This window comes from Lepidochelys kempii, chromosome 14 (genome assembly GCF_965140285.1).
Source record: "Lepidochelys kempii isolate rLepKem1 chromosome 14, rLepKem1.hap1, whole genome shotgun sequence".
NCBI classification, from domain to species: Eukaryota; Metazoa; Chordata; order Testudines; family Cheloniidae; genus Lepidochelys; species Lepidochelys kempii.
The window spans coordinates 36,784,784-36,802,668 of NC_136393.1; the positions used below are offsets into that span (position 1 = coordinate 36,784,784).

Genomic DNA, 17,885 nt, shown 5'->3' on the forward strand with positions numbered 1-17,885 from the left:
GGGGTCAAGTGTCCCAAAGCATGCATGAAAAGATGGTGGAGATGAAAGCTTTATACTGTTGGTTTTCCCCCTCATCCCAAGAATTTCAATATCGCTGTCAGATTTAAGCTATAGTGCATTGTTCTGGATTTGTGATTCTATCTGAAAGAGATCTCAACACACTCTCCAAAAATATCAGATTCAGTTTGAAGACTTAACCTTTTCCAGACAGCCCTTTACGAGTACCCAAAAGGACACGTGGAATAGAGTGATGTCAATGTATGAACATTTAACTCTGCTGTGCTTTCCAAAGTATCCTTCAGAGTTTGTTTGGTTTTCCCCTAGACAAAACCCATGGCAGACGCAGAATGGGAAAAATCAAACATCCATCATGGAATTCGTCCTCCTGGGATTCAGGAATACCCCTAAGCTGCAGACCCTTCTCTTCCTGCTGTTTCTAGTGATCTACACTGAGACTGGGAATACCCTCCTTGTTGTGCTGGTTGTGGCTGATCAACACCTTCACACCCCCACGTACTTTTTCCTGAGGAACTTGTCCTGCTTGGAGACCTGCTACATCTCGGCCATCCTCCTGACAGGGGACAGAACCATTTCTTTCTATGCATGTGTCACACAAAATTATATCTTTGGCTGCTTAGCAGCTACAGAATGCTGTCTCTGAGCAGAGATGTCTTATGATAGGTATTTAGCAACATGTAAACCCCTGCATTATACAATAATTATGCATCTTAGGTTCTGCCTCCAGCTAGCAGCTGAGTCTTGGATCAGTGGGTTACTGGGTAGTTCCATAGTAACGGGAATGATGTTACAATTAACTTTCTGCGGCCCCAATGAAATTGACCGTTGTTGTGGTTTTTTTTGAGATTTCAACCCATTGCTGAAGATGTCCTGCAGTGACACTCGCAATGTGGAACTTTTGGCTTCCATCCTGTCCTTTATATTCACCCTGCCCCCATTTCTACTGACTGTGACAGCTTATGTTGTATCATCTTTGCCATCCTGCAAATCCCTTCCACCACTGGCAGGCAGAAGCCATTCTCCATCTGCTCCTCTCACCTTACTGTGGTGACAATTTTCTATTGGACCATCACTATTGTATATGTGTTACCAAAAACTGATACATTGAGAGACTTGAACAAAACGTTTTCTCTCTTGTACATGGTCCTGACTCCCCTGGTCAATCCCCTCATATACAGCCTGAGAAACAAAGTCAAGGAGGCCTTGAGAAAAGCTCTCAGTAAATGTATGGCCTTCAGAACAATTCAGGCCTCTCTCTGGATGTCCTGCCCAAGCCCCAGAGTGATTCATGAACTGGGGGAAGACAGGCAGAGGAGTACTTATCTTGTAGTTAGGGGTCCAATCAACTAGAGTGCTCAGAGGCCACCTTGCCCCACACAAAATGTCCAGGGGGAAAGGAGGAGTTCATAACTCTTAGCCCGGTGGTTTGGGTACTCGTGTGAGAGACCCCCAGTTCAAGTCTCCCACGTGCTTGAGGCAAAGCAGGATTTTGAGAAAAGATTTGCTGCCTTGCAGATCAGATTCCCAACCAGCTACCTGCAGGATATTTTGATGTGGGACTTTCACAGTCTCTCCTGTTGAAGCTTTGCATTAAATATTTAAAGAGGCATTGGAGCAGGGGGACTGGATTCAGAGATTCCACATCCCAGGTGAATGCTCTAACCACCAGGCGACAGAGTCATTCTTTCTCTGTTGCCCACTGAATAGTATCTCTCAATGAGCCTCCTTCACTCCACCCCTAGTTTCTTGCAAAACTGATTTCAGGAGAGGATTCTCTGCTGGGAATCCCAAGTACAGATGGGGTCCTCCCTCCAGCTCAGACTTAGGCACTGAGCTCCCTGAGAGAGGCAAGGTTTAGCACTTCTCGGCTTAGCATCTCCCTCTCGCTAGCTTAGGTGGCTCCCCGCCTAGTGTGCTGGATTTTGTGGATCCCCTTCTTAGGCATCTCTCTCTCCCCCCTTCATTGTATAGGGAACTGGGGTGCCAGTGATTGTGAATGGCAGCGATTTTCCCAAGTGCCTAAAAGTTAGACGCTGAGACACCCTGTATCCCAATGTCTAAGTTCTTCATGAATTGAGCCCCATGAATCTACCACCTCGGTAGCTTGTGAGAAGTAATGAGTTAAACTGTGTGGATCCCTTTGAAGATGAAAAGTACCAGGGCTCCAATCCTGTGCAAATGAAGTCCATGGGAGTTTTAATATTTAGTAGTATTGGGAAAGAATACCAAAGGCATAAAGGGGCAGTCAGGTGCCCAAATCGCTGATAAGTCAATGGGAGTTGGGCACTAAACTCCCATTTCCAGCTTTGAAAATGTCTCCCACCAGGTTTTCTTTAGTTAAGCTTTAGACCAGCTTCCTGTTTGAAGCTCAGGTCTTCCGAGTGTTTTTTATGGACCACACTGTGATACCCTAACTCCCACTGAATAGTATTTTGCACTGTTTATTTCAACAGAATTGCTGATGGAATAAGGTATTACTTTGCTAGCAAGGTCATTGCAGAATCTGTTAAATATTTAATGGTGGTGGGGGTGGCGGCTCTTGGACACTAATTAGTGTCCGTTTTGGCCAAGATTGTCAAACATGACCAGTGATTTCGGATGCTGAACTTGAGATGCCTGTAAGGGCCCTGAAGTACTGAGCACCCTTTTTTTGAAAACCGGGCCACTTTAATGTGTCTCAAGCTAGACAGCTTAAAAATGGAGGCATGCAAATTCACAAGTCCTGATTATGAAACGTTAGCCTCTTGCTCTTAAAAATAAGGCCCTTCATTTTGTTGTTTACCAAAAACCTCCAAAAAATCCCTGGGTTTTGTAAAGCCCACTATTTGGATTTTCTGATTTCTACCTGGATTTTCTACCTCCTCTAACTCCTCTGATCCAGGTCCCTGCTTGCAGATTCCCTGGCGGACGGCACAGCCTACCTGTGAAGAGGAGGGTAACTGGGGTTGGTGGCTGATGCAACCACACAGAGGGGGAGTGAGATGGGCAGAGAACCTGTGGAGACCACTGACTGCTGTAGGGAGTGGGAAGCTGCACATGTGAGAATTGCCCCCCTCCTGAAAACGGTCCCTGTGAGTTCTGGGCAACCCGTCCGCCCCGTCCCCCTCCCCCTGTGATAGCCACTGTGAGAGGCTGGGCCCAGGAACGTGACACTGCCTAGAGAGGAGCCCCAGGGAGCGATGCTGATGGCTGCATGGTGTGGGATGGAGGATAATGAAACCACTTAGTTCAAGTGTAAGCCATGCCTGCTCAGTGTGACACTCTGTCCCCCTCCCCTGGTGGCTAAGCCAGCTGCAGCGTGATGAGTCTGCTACAGCATTGGCTGAGAGGGGGCTTTTTTAGCTCCAGCAGATGAGGGTGATGTATTAAAGTCCAGAGGACCAAGTTTGATCTCTGATGATAACGCACCCAGGGGTGTCAGCGTTGCAAGTGATGGCCTGTATGGAGAACTGAACTGGGAAGTCTCTGATCTCGGGACAGGGTTCCCTGGCCAGGGGGAGTATGGAACTGTCAGCACTACCCGCTCAAGCTGACAGTCTGGCCCCTGCGACTGGTGACTAGGCCAACTACAGACTGATGAGCCTACTACACCACTAGCCAAGAAAGCTGGGTCTTTTGGCTCAGGTATTATGATCCAGAGATCCCAGAGTTGAGCCATGTTGGCATTATGCAAATATAATTGTACAAGTCACCCACAGTAGAGTGTTTGGTTTATATAATCTCCTCACTGTATTTTCCACTGAATGCATCTGATGAAGTGAGCCGTAGCTCACAAAAGCTTATGCTTGTTGCCGGCACCCAGTGCCAAGAGGCTAAACAACAGCTGAAGTTGGTTCGTTACCCGGTGTGCTACACCCAATAATCACAACGGGGTGGAGAAGCAGAAAAGTTTATTTGAAGCTTCAAAAAGGTACAGGGAGATTTGAATCTCAAATCCTGTACACAGAGCAGGAAGTTACACAGGCTTTTATACATTCTTTTTCCCAGCATACTTATCCAATAGCAAGCTGCTCCAAGTATCCATATAGCCAGCCAATCCAGTTCCCAGCTAGTTCCCTGATTCTCTGTATCATTTGTTAAACTATACATAAAGCTGCTTTATTCAGCATTGTTCTTCCATATCTGCCCTGTTTGGCCTTGCTTAGTTTCAGGCAGTCTGACTCCGCAGCATATTGTTGCAGATCCTCAGCATAACTGCTGTGTGTGCCTCCAGGCGGGGGGCCAAGGACACTTGGGCCTAGTACGCAGAGCTGCTGCGAGTGCCTCCAGGTGGGAGGGGGGGCCAAGGACACCTGGGCCTAGTGCGAGGGGGCTTCATCGCCACTCGTGGTCTTCCATCCCCTCGAGTTACCTAGTGGCCATGCCCCAGTGTCCCCAACATGCTCAAATAAATTGGTTAGTCTCTAAGGTGCCACAAGTCCTCCTTTTCTTTTTGCGAATACAGACTAACAAGGCTGCTACTCTGAAACCTAAAAGAAGATGGTTTATGTTTGTAATGAGGGCTCCAAATAATGGTTTTATTTAAAAAAAAAATCTGACTTTTCTTGATTTGTTGCATCACTGACAATTTTTAAATCAAGATTGGATGTTTTTCTACCTATTTCTCTCACATTATTGTGTTTACCATTTTTATAGGACTTTGATTATTGTGTATATAGTACCTAAAACCAATGCACTGCGAGGCCTGAACAACACAGTTATACTAACCTAATTTCCTAGTGTAGACCTGGCCTTGCTTTGTAATGATTTCTGGTTCTACCCTGGGGTGTTATGCAATTTAGCTGAATTGCATATCTGATTTATTTTTTTGGATCCCTCTCAAAGTCACAATATTTAAGGTACTTAGCTGGCCCCCATTGATGAGTATGGAAAAAATTCCTAGGGTAGGTAAAGTTTTTGTATGATACATATATACATGTATCGTTTGTCAATGCTCACAAGAGACTACTCTAACACAGAAATTTGCACTGTGCAGAATCACAGAATTACTGCTGCCTGACAAACAAATGTGTCTGCAAGATTATGCAGTTTTTTTTTTCTAGTGTGCAAAGGGAAGGAAATGAGAAAGGAAATTTGTGCCCAGCTGTGAGTAAGAGATATTGGGCCACATTCCAATCTTATTTACACCATTGGTAAACATGGAGTAACCTTACTGAAGCTGATGATATTACCTCAGATTTGCACAAGTTTAACTGGAGGTTAGAATCTGGCCTGTTATTCCTAATGGTGAGTTTTTATTGCCTGTTAGTTTCCAAATCAGTTTTCTAGTGCTGTTTGAGATAACACTTTGCAACCCTGCTTCCTTCTGCACACTGAATATTAAATAAATGAGCTATGTCTCATCATTTTAACCTTCTAGCCTCAGTGCTAGAATAGCCTGAATATGTTCCATTCTAATCTGATTGTTCATTGTAAGTAAGAGCACAAAATGGTTAACACACCTAATACAAAATTCATACCAAGGTCAAACAAGGCTAATATCTATAGAGATGGCTGAATAATTTAGAGCCAGTGATGCATGCAGTGTTTTTTTTCCAAATTTTCCATGGAGAACCCACAATGTTCACAGATGCACTCATTCAAAATTACTCAAAGAATTTCAATAAATATTTGACCTCAGGTGGTTCACAAGCAACCGGGGTTTATTACATTTTTATTCATTGTGGGGACTTTTTCCTAAAGTGCTTAAGTGGCTGAGGAGCCTAACCTTGGAATAATGAGATCCAAGGGCAAGAAGCTCAAACCCCACAAATTCAAAATTTGGCACATCTTTTTAATAGTGATGGTGATTAACTATCGGAACTAACTCATACTGGGTGCATTCCTGGAGGATAGGATTTAGTCAAACATAAGTTATTACACTCAATCCAGGGACAACTGGGTGAAATTTAATGCCCCCTGTTATACAGGAGGTTAGAATAGATGATCTAATGATCCCTTCCAGGTGTAAGGCGACTGTTGCCCCCTTACTAACATTCAGTGGGGGTGTTTTGGTTGGCTAGCTCCCAGTACTAAAAGGGAAAGGGTCTATAGGTAACCAGGACCCTGAGACTGATAGTCCTCAGGAACAATGGGGAGAGGCCAGTGCTCCAGGTCAGCCTGAATGACAGGGTGGGAAGGCTAATCAGGGAGTCAGGAGGCCAAGGAGGTCCCATCCTCCATGTGAGCTGGATTTGCCTGGGTCAGACAGAGTAGGGCCGAGCTAAGGAGGAAGCAGGGGCCCGAGCTCAGCTGGGAAGCAGAATTGTGCCAGATCTAGAGGGGCCAGAAAAGCAGCCCAGAGAGAGCAGACCCTGTCCTGGGAGCAGAGCTGCAGCAACCAGAGCCAGAGGGGCCAGAAAAGCAGCCCAGGAAGCAGGTCAGTGCTGGGAGCAGAGTCACAGAAGCAGCCTGCAGCGCAGACCTGTCCTGGGAGCAGAGGAGCTGCAACAACCAGAACCAGAGGGGTCAAAGAAGCAGCTCAGGGAGCTGGAGGCAGAGCAGCAGCAGCACAGAGACCGAGTGGAGCAGCTGGGGCTGGAGCTGGGTGCGGTGAGCAGCTGGGGAGAGCTAGGGGGGCCCTGGGCAGTGGGCCCAGCATAGGGAGATTCCTCAGCCAAGAGGCTCTGCAGGCCAGGCTTGGATTGTAACCCTGACAGGGCGGGGGCGACACTGGGAAGAAGGGTCCTACCACTTAGAGCGTGTGGCCACCACCAGAGCGAGTGTCCAACCCACAGCATCCCTGCAGCACAGCCAGGGCCTGAGAGGAAGGCCTGGGACTTACAAGGAGGAGACTGAACTGCCCTGACGTTCCAGAGACACTGTTTGTGATGTTCCCTGCCACAGAGCGGGTTGATGTTTTTCCTTTAACCTTTCCCATTTTTCCTTATTCTTTTTAAAATTAATTGTTGATTAAATAACTTGCATTTGCTTTAAATTGTATGTAATGATCAGTGGGTTAGAGAAGTGCCCAGTGCAGAGAGAGTACCCCGGAGTGGGGACACCCTAGCCCTTGTCCCAGGTGACTACAGCAGGGTTGGGGGTCAAGCCCTCCAGGGATCTGGGGCCCAGCCTTGTTGGGGTTATGAGGACTCTGCCAGACAGGAGAGTGGGAGGGGAGTCCTCAAGGGCAGGGAGGCCACTGGGTAAAGGAAGTGGGAGCGAGGACTCAGATCCTTTCGCTAGCCCACTTCACTGGGGTAGTGCAGAAGCCAGGAAAGTTCCCCACAATAGCAGGACTATTCTCCTGCTTATATAGGATTTAAAACAAATCTGCAAATCTGGGTGTCATAGAAAGTCAAAGTCATTTGGGCACTTTAGATTAGAGACAGAGACAGGTCAAAGCTATCTAAACCTGTGTCAGTGACCACGTGGCAGAGAGAAGAGAAAAGCATCTTACCCCTGCACCTACCGCTAGTCAAATGCCAGCAAATCCAGGGTCAGCCAACCTGGCGCAAACTATGCCTCTTGGTTGAGCCAATCAGGAGCTGTTCTATAGCAACACCATAGAATATCTTGCCATGAACCAATCACAACATCCCAAGAGGAGTGGCTTTTGACCAGTGGTCTGTTTAAAAACACAGCTCTTTAAACAAAGGAATGAAAAGACGAATGCGGTACCGAACACAAGTTTTTGTAGTAATATACCAGTCTTTAGCTTGCTTTTTAAATCTTTGCCAAAAGGAAAACTGCTATATCATAGAATCATAGGATATCAGGATTGGAAGGGACCTCAGGAGGTCATCTAGTCCAACCCCCTGCTCAAAGCAGGACCGATCCCTGACTAAATCATCCCAGCCAGGGCTTTGTTGAGCCTGACCTTAAAAACTTCTAGGGAAGGAGATTCCACCACCTCCCTAGGTAACGCATTCCAGTGTTTCACCACACTCCTAGTGAAAAAGTTTTTCCTAATATCCAACCTAAATCTCCCCCACTGCAATATAAAATATATAAATATAAAAAGCTTTAAATTTACACTATTTATGCTAAACACACACAGGCTATCTTAAAAGAAAAAAACAGCTTATGTAAAACAGTTAATAGGAGATAAGAGAAGCTGTTTCTCCCCCACATCCTTTTTCTTTCATAACTTTTAAAAAGTCTAAATGCTGTTAAACCAAGTAAAATTTTAACAATTACACCAGCCTTTAAAGTTTTGCCTAAAGGAAAACTGTTCTAAAAACTTATTCTTTGTAATCTGTAAAGAAAGCTTTAAATTTACACACTTTATACAAAGCACACACACAGGCTAACTTAAAAGAAAAATCTTATTTAAAAAGAGTTAACACTTTATACCAGAGATAAGACTCTTTTCCCCCCACCCCCTGACTCTTAATTTTTTTTTAAATCAAAACAATTAAACCAAGTAAAGTTTTAACAAACTTTTAAAACACCAATCAAAAGAAGCATTTCTGTAGATTTTTATTTACCAAATTTATGTAAATTTATAGAGTCAGATACTAGGGTCAGAAGGGACAATTATGTTCATCTAGTCTGACCTCCTGCACAACGCATCTCACCCACCCACTCCTGCGAAAAACCTCACCTATGTCTGAGCTATTGAAGTCCTCAAATGTGGTTTAAAGACTTCAAGGAGCAGAGAATCCTCCAGCAAGTGACACGTGCCCCATGCTACAGAGGAAGGCGAAAATCCTCCAGGGCCTCTTCCAATCTACCCTGGAGGAAAATTCCTTCCCGACCCCAAATATGGCGATCAGCTAAACCCTGAGTATATGGGCAAGATTCACCAGCCAGACACCCAGGAAAGAATTCTCGGTAGTAACTCAGATCCCACCCCATCTAACAAACATTTAGCAAACATCCTTATTTGTTTTCAGTTTTGTACCAGAAGTTAAACTACTTTTTTTACACTATGCATTTACCCTTGGTCTTTAAAAATGGAAGAAAGACCCTCATGAAAGTTATGGCTAACCTTTATATCAATTTCTCTTATTCCATCTACTTAAAGTAATGTATTTTTATAGTCTTTACATTTATTGGAAATTAGCACCCATTGACTTTAGCTGAAAGGAGGCCTTTTAATTTAAACTTTGTAACACCGCTTTACAGGATATCCTTTCTAAAAAGTGTGAAGATTTTGGGGGTGAATGTAATATTCCTTCCATTTACAATAAAAGCTTAAAAAAACAAAAGCCATGTGGCTTGAGTAATTGCATGAAGGAGTAAGATACTGCTCCCTCTCACCCGTTATCTGAAGCTGTTAAATTCTTTTCTTGCAGAAAATTTAGAAATAAAGTTATATTAGCATGCTTTTATATTGGATCTAAACATGACACTAGGCAAGCAACATTTTGCAACAAGGAGACACCCCTTTGTCATGAAGCTTTTCTAACTGTATGTATGAAGGAGTAAGATAAAGACAGACCCCACTCACCCTGTTATCTGAAGAAACAATAACCCCCACCCCCTTTTTGAAAAAAAACAACTTATTTTTTCAGTGAAATATTTTTAATCACAGGATTACAATTGAATAAACTGATTAAAAGCTATAGTATCACAAATTTTACAAATAATGTAAGCTTGTTTTTACATTTGAAAAAGATGCTGTTTACTCAACTTCCATAACTAAATAACTACCATCTCTGTGACACAACTTAAAGAAAGATTTTTAGTAATTTTTTGTTGAAATGCCTTGCATAGTAAGAAAACCCCCTGTAAAAATAGCTTACAGGAATGTAAATTGTGAAGAAATAAGTTCCTGGGGAATAGCAATATTATACAAAACCATCATGTAAAGAAGAATTTTCCAATAATAAAATAAAACATAAAAAGACACGTTATAGTTTCTAAATGTTTAAAAGAGCTCTTTCAAAAATAGTATTAGCTTGCTTTTTAGAGTTTTGCCTAAACAAATTGACCAGAATACAAAAAGACAACGCAACAAAAAGTGTTCTGCCTTAAATTGTTAAAAATCCAGGGTACAGTAAAAAAAAACAAAAAAACCCCAAACATAATTGTTGGGTTTTACAATTATATATAAAAATGACAAAAGCCACAGCTTGAGTTAAACTCAAGTTGGGCCTCGAGCTAACGCTGCAGCGAGGGGGATGTCTGCGCGGCCATGACGGGGTGTGACTGCAGCTCGTGTAGACACACCCGAGTCAGCTTTAATCTAGCCAGCTCAGGTACCCGAGCAATGGAGCTGCAGCAGCGTGTGCTTCAGGCTGGGCTGTAGCAGCCCAGCTGGAACCCGGTGAACTTACTTGCATGGCTAGTCGCAGCTGAAGCGAGCCCTGCCGCAGCGCTAATGCTCCAGTACTTGGTCGCTAGAATAAAGCTCGCTGGGGACTGTCTACACCAGCTGAAATCACATCCCATGATTGCAGGGTAGACTGACCCAAAAACAAGCCCATAAACTCAACCCCAAATGTGCAAACTGTGGCAAATTGCTGGGACGATTGTGATGGGTCCCACGCTTCCTCTTCTTGGGGGTGGGGTTCAGGGCGCAGTTTCCTGCCCCTGAACTAGGGTATCTACTGTCCCACTAGTAACCCAGAGAAGGGTAGTGGAGAGGGAGGAACCCAGGCCCGCCCTCTACTCCAGGTCCCAGCCCAGGGGTAGTGGTAAACCACTTGAACTAGTGCTTCCTTCCCCTGGGCTACTTCCCTCTTCTGCTCTTCAGCTTGTGGGGCTTCCTGCCCCCTCTCTTTGCACAAGCCGGGTGTCTCTTTACCTAGGGTCTTGGTCTTCTAGCCAGCCATGACACTTCTCCAAACTCTCCTCTACTTCAACTCCTCCAAACTGCACTCTGCTCCAACTCCTTTCTCTGGCTGATTGAAGCAGGGGTTTTTTATCAGGTGACTAGCTTCAGGTGCTCTAATTGGCGTCAGGTGCTTGTAATTAATCTATAGAAACCTTTCTTCCCTCTACAGGGAATAAGGCTTCTCCTCATCCTGGGACTTACATATCTCTCCTAGATCACTCTCCTGCTGCCTTCTGGCCATGCTGTATCACAAAACTTAATGAGACAGGTCTGGAAAAAATGATGAGAATGGCTTAAAAATCATGAGATATTAATCAACACATTTACTGGCATTTTTTTCTCAGAGCCTCTTTCACCTCTTTGTTTCTCAGGCTGTATATGAAGGGATTGGCCATAGGAGTCAGAACTGTGTAGAAGACAGAGAACACTTTGTTGAGGTCTCTGAGTGTGTTGCTTTTTGGTAGCAGATACACAATGATCAGGGTCCCATAGAAAATTGTCACCACAATGAGGTGAGAGGAGCAGGTAGAAAAGGCCTTTCGCCTCCCGGAGGTGGAAGGGATTCTCAGGATGGTGGAGATGATACACACATAGGATATCCCAGTTAAAGCAAATGGGGGCAGGGTGAATAAAGCAGACAGAATGGTAATTAAAAGCTCTACCTGGTAGATGTCATTGCAGTAGAGATTTATTATTTCTGTAAATTCACAGAAGAAATGATCGATTTCATTGGGACCACACAAAGTCAATTGTAACATCATACCCATTACTATGGAACTAGCCAGTAACCCATTTATCCAAGACCCAGCTGCTAGCTGGAGGCAGAAACTGCCATTCATAAGAGTTGCATAATGCAGTGGTTTGCATATCGCTAGGTACCGATCATAAGACATCATTGCTATGAGATAACACTCGATGGCTGCAAAGAAGCCAACAAAGTAACATTGTGTGATGCAGCCCCCCACAGAAATGGTTCTGTCCCCAGTCAGGAAACTGGCCAGCATCCTGGGCAGGAGGGCGGAGGTGTAGCAGGTCTCCAGGCAGGACAAGTTCCCCAGGAAGAAGTACATGGGGGTATGAAGGTGCTGATCAGTCACAACTAGCACCATGATGAGGATGTTCCCAGCCATGGTCACAATGTAACTCACAAGGAACATCAGGAAGAGAAGGATCTGCAGTTTGGGGATATTCCCAAATCCCAGGAGGATGAATTCTGTGAGGGAGGTTTGATTTCCCTGTTCCGTGTCTGCCATGGCGGAAATGAACCAAACTCTACAATAGAACAAGAACGGCACTTGTTAAATGTCAATATCACATTGTCAATTTAAATGCATTAATGTTCAAATGCTCCCTCTCCTTCAGGTCACACGCCCAAATACTAGGCTGAGCACACAGAATGAGGGCTTGGAGTCATATAATGGAGGCTTATGACATCTGAGAGTGAATGAGAAAAACTGACACAGAAACATGCTGCTAAGGCAAGCTCAGATCTGTGTAAAAACCCTAATGTTTCTGATTGGCTAAAGAATAAGCCTTGCTCCTTTCATTCTGCTCCAAAGAGCAGACACTTGTGGTGTGCAGTGAGAAAACCAGATCACCAGGAGGAGTCTGGCAAATGAAGGAGTAGGCACTGGATTCCCTGAATTCTGACAGCCTCGTTTTGGCTGGTAAAACACCCCACAATTTTGCTGGCTGTAAATCGGCTTCGTTTGGACTTCAGAAGCTTCCGTTGTCCCTGACAGATACCAGTGTGCCATCAATGAGGTTGTGCCAGTCCAAACCCTAACCTCCTAAGCCTTTTTAGGTGGTCATCATTTGATTTAATTTGTGCTGTACCACGTAGATCAGTTTTTATGCTGCTTTGTGATCATCGTATATTAACTTCTGAATTTCTCTGCCAAGGGATATCGTTGATTCAAACTGCTTAGTGACATTCTGAAAACTGAATGATTTTCTCAGTATTGATTACATAGGCTTTGAATACAGGGGTGAGGCAGTGACCTCTCGGTTACAGTCTAGAGTGTGAGGGATTTAGGGACCTGAAGTTGGGGGTTTGGGTGAGGGCATCTCAAAGACTTTTCCTCTGCCTAGAGCACCACATAGGGGTTTCTGTGGGCCTGGTTTTAATGGAAATCAGGCTACTGGAAGCATCTCACATCCCCATCATCATTGCAGTCATCAGCCAGAGAGATGGCCATAGAGTCATTCATAGAGGAAATTCTCAGTCTCTTTATATGGCCAAGCACGCACTGCAGGTAATTAAAAGCTATTATTGGGGATAATCTGGATAAGAGATAATACTGCAATACATAAACTGGGATTGTAGTTGAAGCCCACACCTTGACTAGAGCACTCAATGGGATGCTGATTGAAAATTTTCTGATACAAATGTGGATTCATCAAAATCAAAACTTTCTACTGGGATGTGTCATTTTCAGTGACATTTAGTTTTGCAAATACATCAAACAAAATAAAAAGAAATAAAACACTATTATAAAAGAAATAGAAATGAAATATAAAAAAGTAAGTAAAATAAGCCAAAATGTAAAATTAAAATAAACACTATAAAACAAAAAATATAAAATGCAATAAAAATATAAAGATATTAAAAAGAAAAAAATATAAAAAAAATATTTTCAAAAATGGAAAATTAAAAAAAAATAAAATTAAAAAATAGCATTTGAAAGTAAATAAAAGAGTAAAAAAAAGAAAAAAGTCAAAATTGAAGTGAAATGTGCTGGGTGAGAGTCAAGAAGAGTCCCAAGAAGAGGAACCTAAGACATAAACCAGAAGTGAGGGCCCAGGGCTGCTAAGCCATGCCCCCCAATATCTCAAAAAATACCATCCTACAGTTGTACTCATAAATTTATCCAGCTCTCTCTTAAAACTAATTAAGTTGTGCATCCCTACAGCTCCTGTTGGAAGGTTGTTCCAGAATCTCACCCCTCTGATGGTGAGAAACCTTCTAATTTCCAGCCTGAATTTGTTCATGGCCAGTTATATCCCTTTGTTTTTATGCCAACAAGGGGAGGGAATTAGGAGAGGAGCTCCAGCATAACTTTTATCCCAGTGGTTATGGTACTCATCTCTGATGTGGGGGACCCCTACTTCAAGTGTCTGATGAGGAGAAATGATTGAAACAGGGATCTGCCCCCTCCCATGTGCGTGCCTTGACCCACATTATGGGATATTTTGATGTGGGTCTCTCTAAATCTTTCCTGTTCAAGACTAAATCCCTTTGTGAATCTAGCCTCAGCTGGGGATCTATGACTGATTTACACGCCCTGGGAATCTGGGCAATTGAATTCAATGGATCTACACTGATTTAGACCAGTGGAGGATTTGGCCCAAAGTGTCAGTCAGATACCTGAGTCAGTCAGGTTCCCTACCAGGCCCTCCATACAGTTTTGCAATGCTGATGTGGCCCTTGGGCCAAAAAGTTTGCCCACCCCTGCTCTAACCCCACCTAAGGTGGCAAGAAACCATGGTGATAGAGGGGAGAGGAGAAGAAGGAATAAGGTGGAGGAAACCCCTCAACTTTTACCCTAGTAGTTAGGGATGTAGCAGACCCTACTCAAGTGCCTGATAAGGAGAAAGATTTTTAAAAGGGATCTGCTTCCTCCCATGTGGGTGCCGAAACCACTGCGATATGGGATACCTGATATGTCTCTCTCTCAATCTCTCCTCATAGAGCCTTAATTCCTTTGTGCATCTTGACCCAGCTGGGGATCACACTCATTATTAATTATTGTTATTAGTGGAGACAGAGACATTAATAGTGATGTGTCCTATAAGATACTACGGATATTAAATAGGGTTTTCAACAAAATACTCGAGAAGAACTACAGAATGCAATAGACAAAGATGTTCTTTTCATAGAACTGGCTAGATCCTCTAGTGGTATAAATTAGCCAGAGCACCGTTGAAGTCAGTGGGTCAGATTGAAAGAGATATTTGCCCAAAGAGAGCGAGAGAGAGAGCGCGAGCGCACGAGTGCATGAATGGCTCTAGATCCTGGTGCTTCTAGTATTCACCCTTGATGGAGACCCAGGATCCTGTCCCCTTTGCTCCAGTGTCTCTTCCACCCAATGGGGACGTGGCCTGCTGAGTTCAATGGAGCCACACTGATTCAGACCAGCTGAGGCTTCGGCCAAAGTGTTAGATACCTGAGCTGAGAACCTCCCAAACACAAGTTATCCACAGTTCTATGTTCTTTGCTTTTTTAAAAAAATAAGATCAACACTACTTGAGAAATTTGAATTTCCCCAACATTTTCCCTACAGCTGTTTTCACCTCCTTGTTTTTCAGGCTGTAGATGATGGGGTTTAACATGGGGGTCAAGATACTGTACTGGATGGAGAATATTTCATCCAGAACCACAGGGGAGACTGAGCTGGGTTTTGTGTGCTGGAAAAAAGCTGTCAAGTACAACAAACCAACCACAGTAAGGTGGGAGCTGCAGGTGGAGACGGCTTTATGCCTGCCCCCCGCAGAGCGTAACCTCAGGATGGTGGAGATGATGTGAATGTAGGAAATCAGGGTGAATACAAAGGTGCTTGATCCAAATATGAAAGCAGAAGTAAGAAGCACCACTTGAAAGGTGAGGGTCTCAGTGCAGGACAGTTGTAACAGAGGAGGGAGCTCACAGCTGAAATGGCTGATTTGATTGGTCCCACAGAAATGCAACTTGAGGGCAAAAACAGTGTTAAGCAGGGCATGGAAGAAGCCTATTGCCCATGCACCACTCACCAGCTGAACACAGATCCCTTTCCTCATTGTGTCCATGTAACACAATGGGTCACAGATGGCAACATAGCGGTCATAAGCCAGAGCTGAGAGAATAAAAGTTTGAGTAGTAGCCAGCAGGAAAATGAAGAACATCTGTGCAATGCAACTATTGACAGAAATGGTTTTGTGCTTTGCTAGGAAATGCACCAACATCTTAGGGACAATGGCTGAGGAACAGCAGATATCAACAAAGGATAAATGAGACAGGAAGAAGTACATTGTGGTGTGAAGGTGAGGATCAGCCCTTATCACCAGCATGATCACCATGTTTGCCAAAAGCGTGATTAGGTAGACAACTAAAAATATCAAGAAGAGGAAAATCTACATCTGTGGGTCATTGGAAAGTCCCAGGATAATAAATTCAGTCACTTCAGTTTGATTTCCCATTGATCCTTAATCAGGAAAACTGACCTGTCAGACTGGAAAAAATGAAATTAACACACAAGTAAATTGAAATGGCTTGTAGAGATCATCTGATCAGTAGGATGAATGTAAAGAGAGGCCTACTACATCCTATAAAATGTGTGTTCAAAATAGACAAAACTCTGCTCAGCTGTGATATTGGGACAATCTAGGGTCATCAGACAGCATGAGAAATTGGGATGGGGTGGGGGGGGTGGGGAAATAGGAGCTTATATAAGAAAAAAGACCCAAAAATCAGGACTGTCCCTATAAAATCGGGACATCTGTTCACCCTAGGACAGTCAGACATAGCGCTCCCTCATTCTCTCCTGTTGAAGCTGTTCCACTGTGGTTAAATAATAAAAAAGCTTTGGAGCAGAGGCACTGGATACTCAGCCTCCTGCATCTGGAGTTGAGTGCCCTAACCACCAGGATATAAAGTCACTCTCTTGCTGTTTCTCTCTGTCCTAATACCTCTTTAATCTGTCCCCTTAACTTCAATAGAGCTACAGCTGATTTACACCAGCTGGAGAATTGGGCCATTGATGCCTATGGAGTTATGGCTGATGCACACCAGCATGAGATCTGGCCAATTCTACATATACTCTACAAAAACTACAGAACGTAATATCTATAGTATCTTATTGGATTGATCCCCATTAAAATCTCTAGAATTCTAGAAGAGGAAGAAACCACCGAGGCCTAGAAATTCTGGTTTCCCACCCAACGGGGTATAGCCCGTCAACACAAACCAGTATGGAGAATATGGCATTCATAATATTATCGATTACCTCTAAAGTGGGCCTCAGAATACCTTATCTGGATGACAGCCTCCTCCCCAGTAGAGTGTTTTGTGTGGAGGTGGGCAACCTCATGTATCATGCAACTGTCCAAAACAACCAGAGATCATTTGTGACAACAGAGTGAAAATGACTTGCCTTATAAACCAAGAAGTGATCTAAGGTTGTCTTTTGGCAAAACCAGAAGAGAGCCTGGAGCAAACAAATGCTCCAACACTGGAAGGAGAGAAACGACAGCACCGAGAAAGAAATGACTGAGCATAGATTCACTGCACAACTAAGAGCTTTATTCCAAATAGGAGAATTGACACAAATGGAGATTGAAAGCCTGAAAAGGGAGATTAGTCATGTAGAACTACATACAAACATTTTGGTGGGAGCAGTGACATAGGATAAACAGAAACCAGAAATGGAAGAAAATTTGAGGACAAATGAAGGAGGGAAAGAGCACCTGAGGAAAGTACAGAAAATATGAAAGATTTGTTGATCGAGATCATGCAGAGTGTAAGAGACATTGAGCACCAGTGCTACCAACTGTGAAATTTGTAGACCATCACACACTGGATGATATAATGCAAGTAACTTAATGAAGTGCTCAAGGAAAGTGGAGAAAAAAAAACAACAAGGATTAGCCAGTACAATTATATAATTTATGCTACAGTAACAGTAGCAGCTCAGATGGCTTGATGGTAAACCAATGAACATATGAACCATTGGAAAACTTCCTATATCTAAGAACCTCCATGGAAATGAAGGTTAAAACAGAAGAGTATGCTTTTTTGTTGAGATACCAGCCTACTGGATGAATATGAGAAAAATCATTTGTCGAGAAAAGAACAGCAAACAGCCTTGGAGATGAAATATCAGTGGAATGAAAGGATGTGAAAGTTATGAAGGAACAATGTAAAGAGAAGCTGATCACTTAGTCATGGACTTGAAATATTTCAGCACAAAGTTATTAGTATAAAGAGAAAAGTCACTTCACCAGAGACCCTAGGAGATTCTTTCATCTGATTGATGTTAAAAAACAGAATAGGCAAAAATAGAGAGCAGATGAGTTTCACTGCTTCTGGAAGGAAATCTGGTCTGAGACTGTACAACATAAGCAGATAGCAAACCAGATTAAAAATGAGAGGAAAAGTTTACAAAACACACCACAGAGGAATACACAAAAA

The 17,885-nt window shown here is 43.5% G+C and overlaps 1 protein-coding gene and 2 pseudogenes across 1 annotated transcript; 1 reads left to right on the forward strand and 2 right to left on the reverse strand.

Moving 5' to 3' along the window:
• Positions 1 to 370: 370 nt before the first annotated feature.
• On the forward strand, positions 371 to 2,945 carry LOC140898175 (olfactory receptor 11A1-like; annotated as a pseudogene).
• An 8,098-nt stretch (positions 2,946 to 11,043) lies between these two features.
• On the reverse strand, positions 11,044 to 11,973 carry LOC140897698 (olfactory receptor 10A7-like). Its single transcript, XM_073310635.1, has one exon. It carries the CDS (start codon positions 11,971 to 11,973, stop codon positions 11,044 to 11,046), a length of 930 nt encoding a protein of 309 aa, XP_073166736.1.
• Positions 11,974 to 14,962: 2,989 nt separating this feature from the next.
• LOC140898331 (olfactory receptor 5G9-like) lies at positions 14,963 to 15,895 on the reverse strand (annotated as a pseudogene).
• Positions 15,896 to 17,885: the final 1,990 nt, after the last annotated feature.

What these genes read in the sequence shown, in the direction of transcription:
- LOC140897698 (XM_073310635.1), bottom strand. Translation starts at nt 11,973, where the DNA reads ATGGCAGACACGGAACAGGGAAATCAAACCTCCCTCACAGAATTCATC.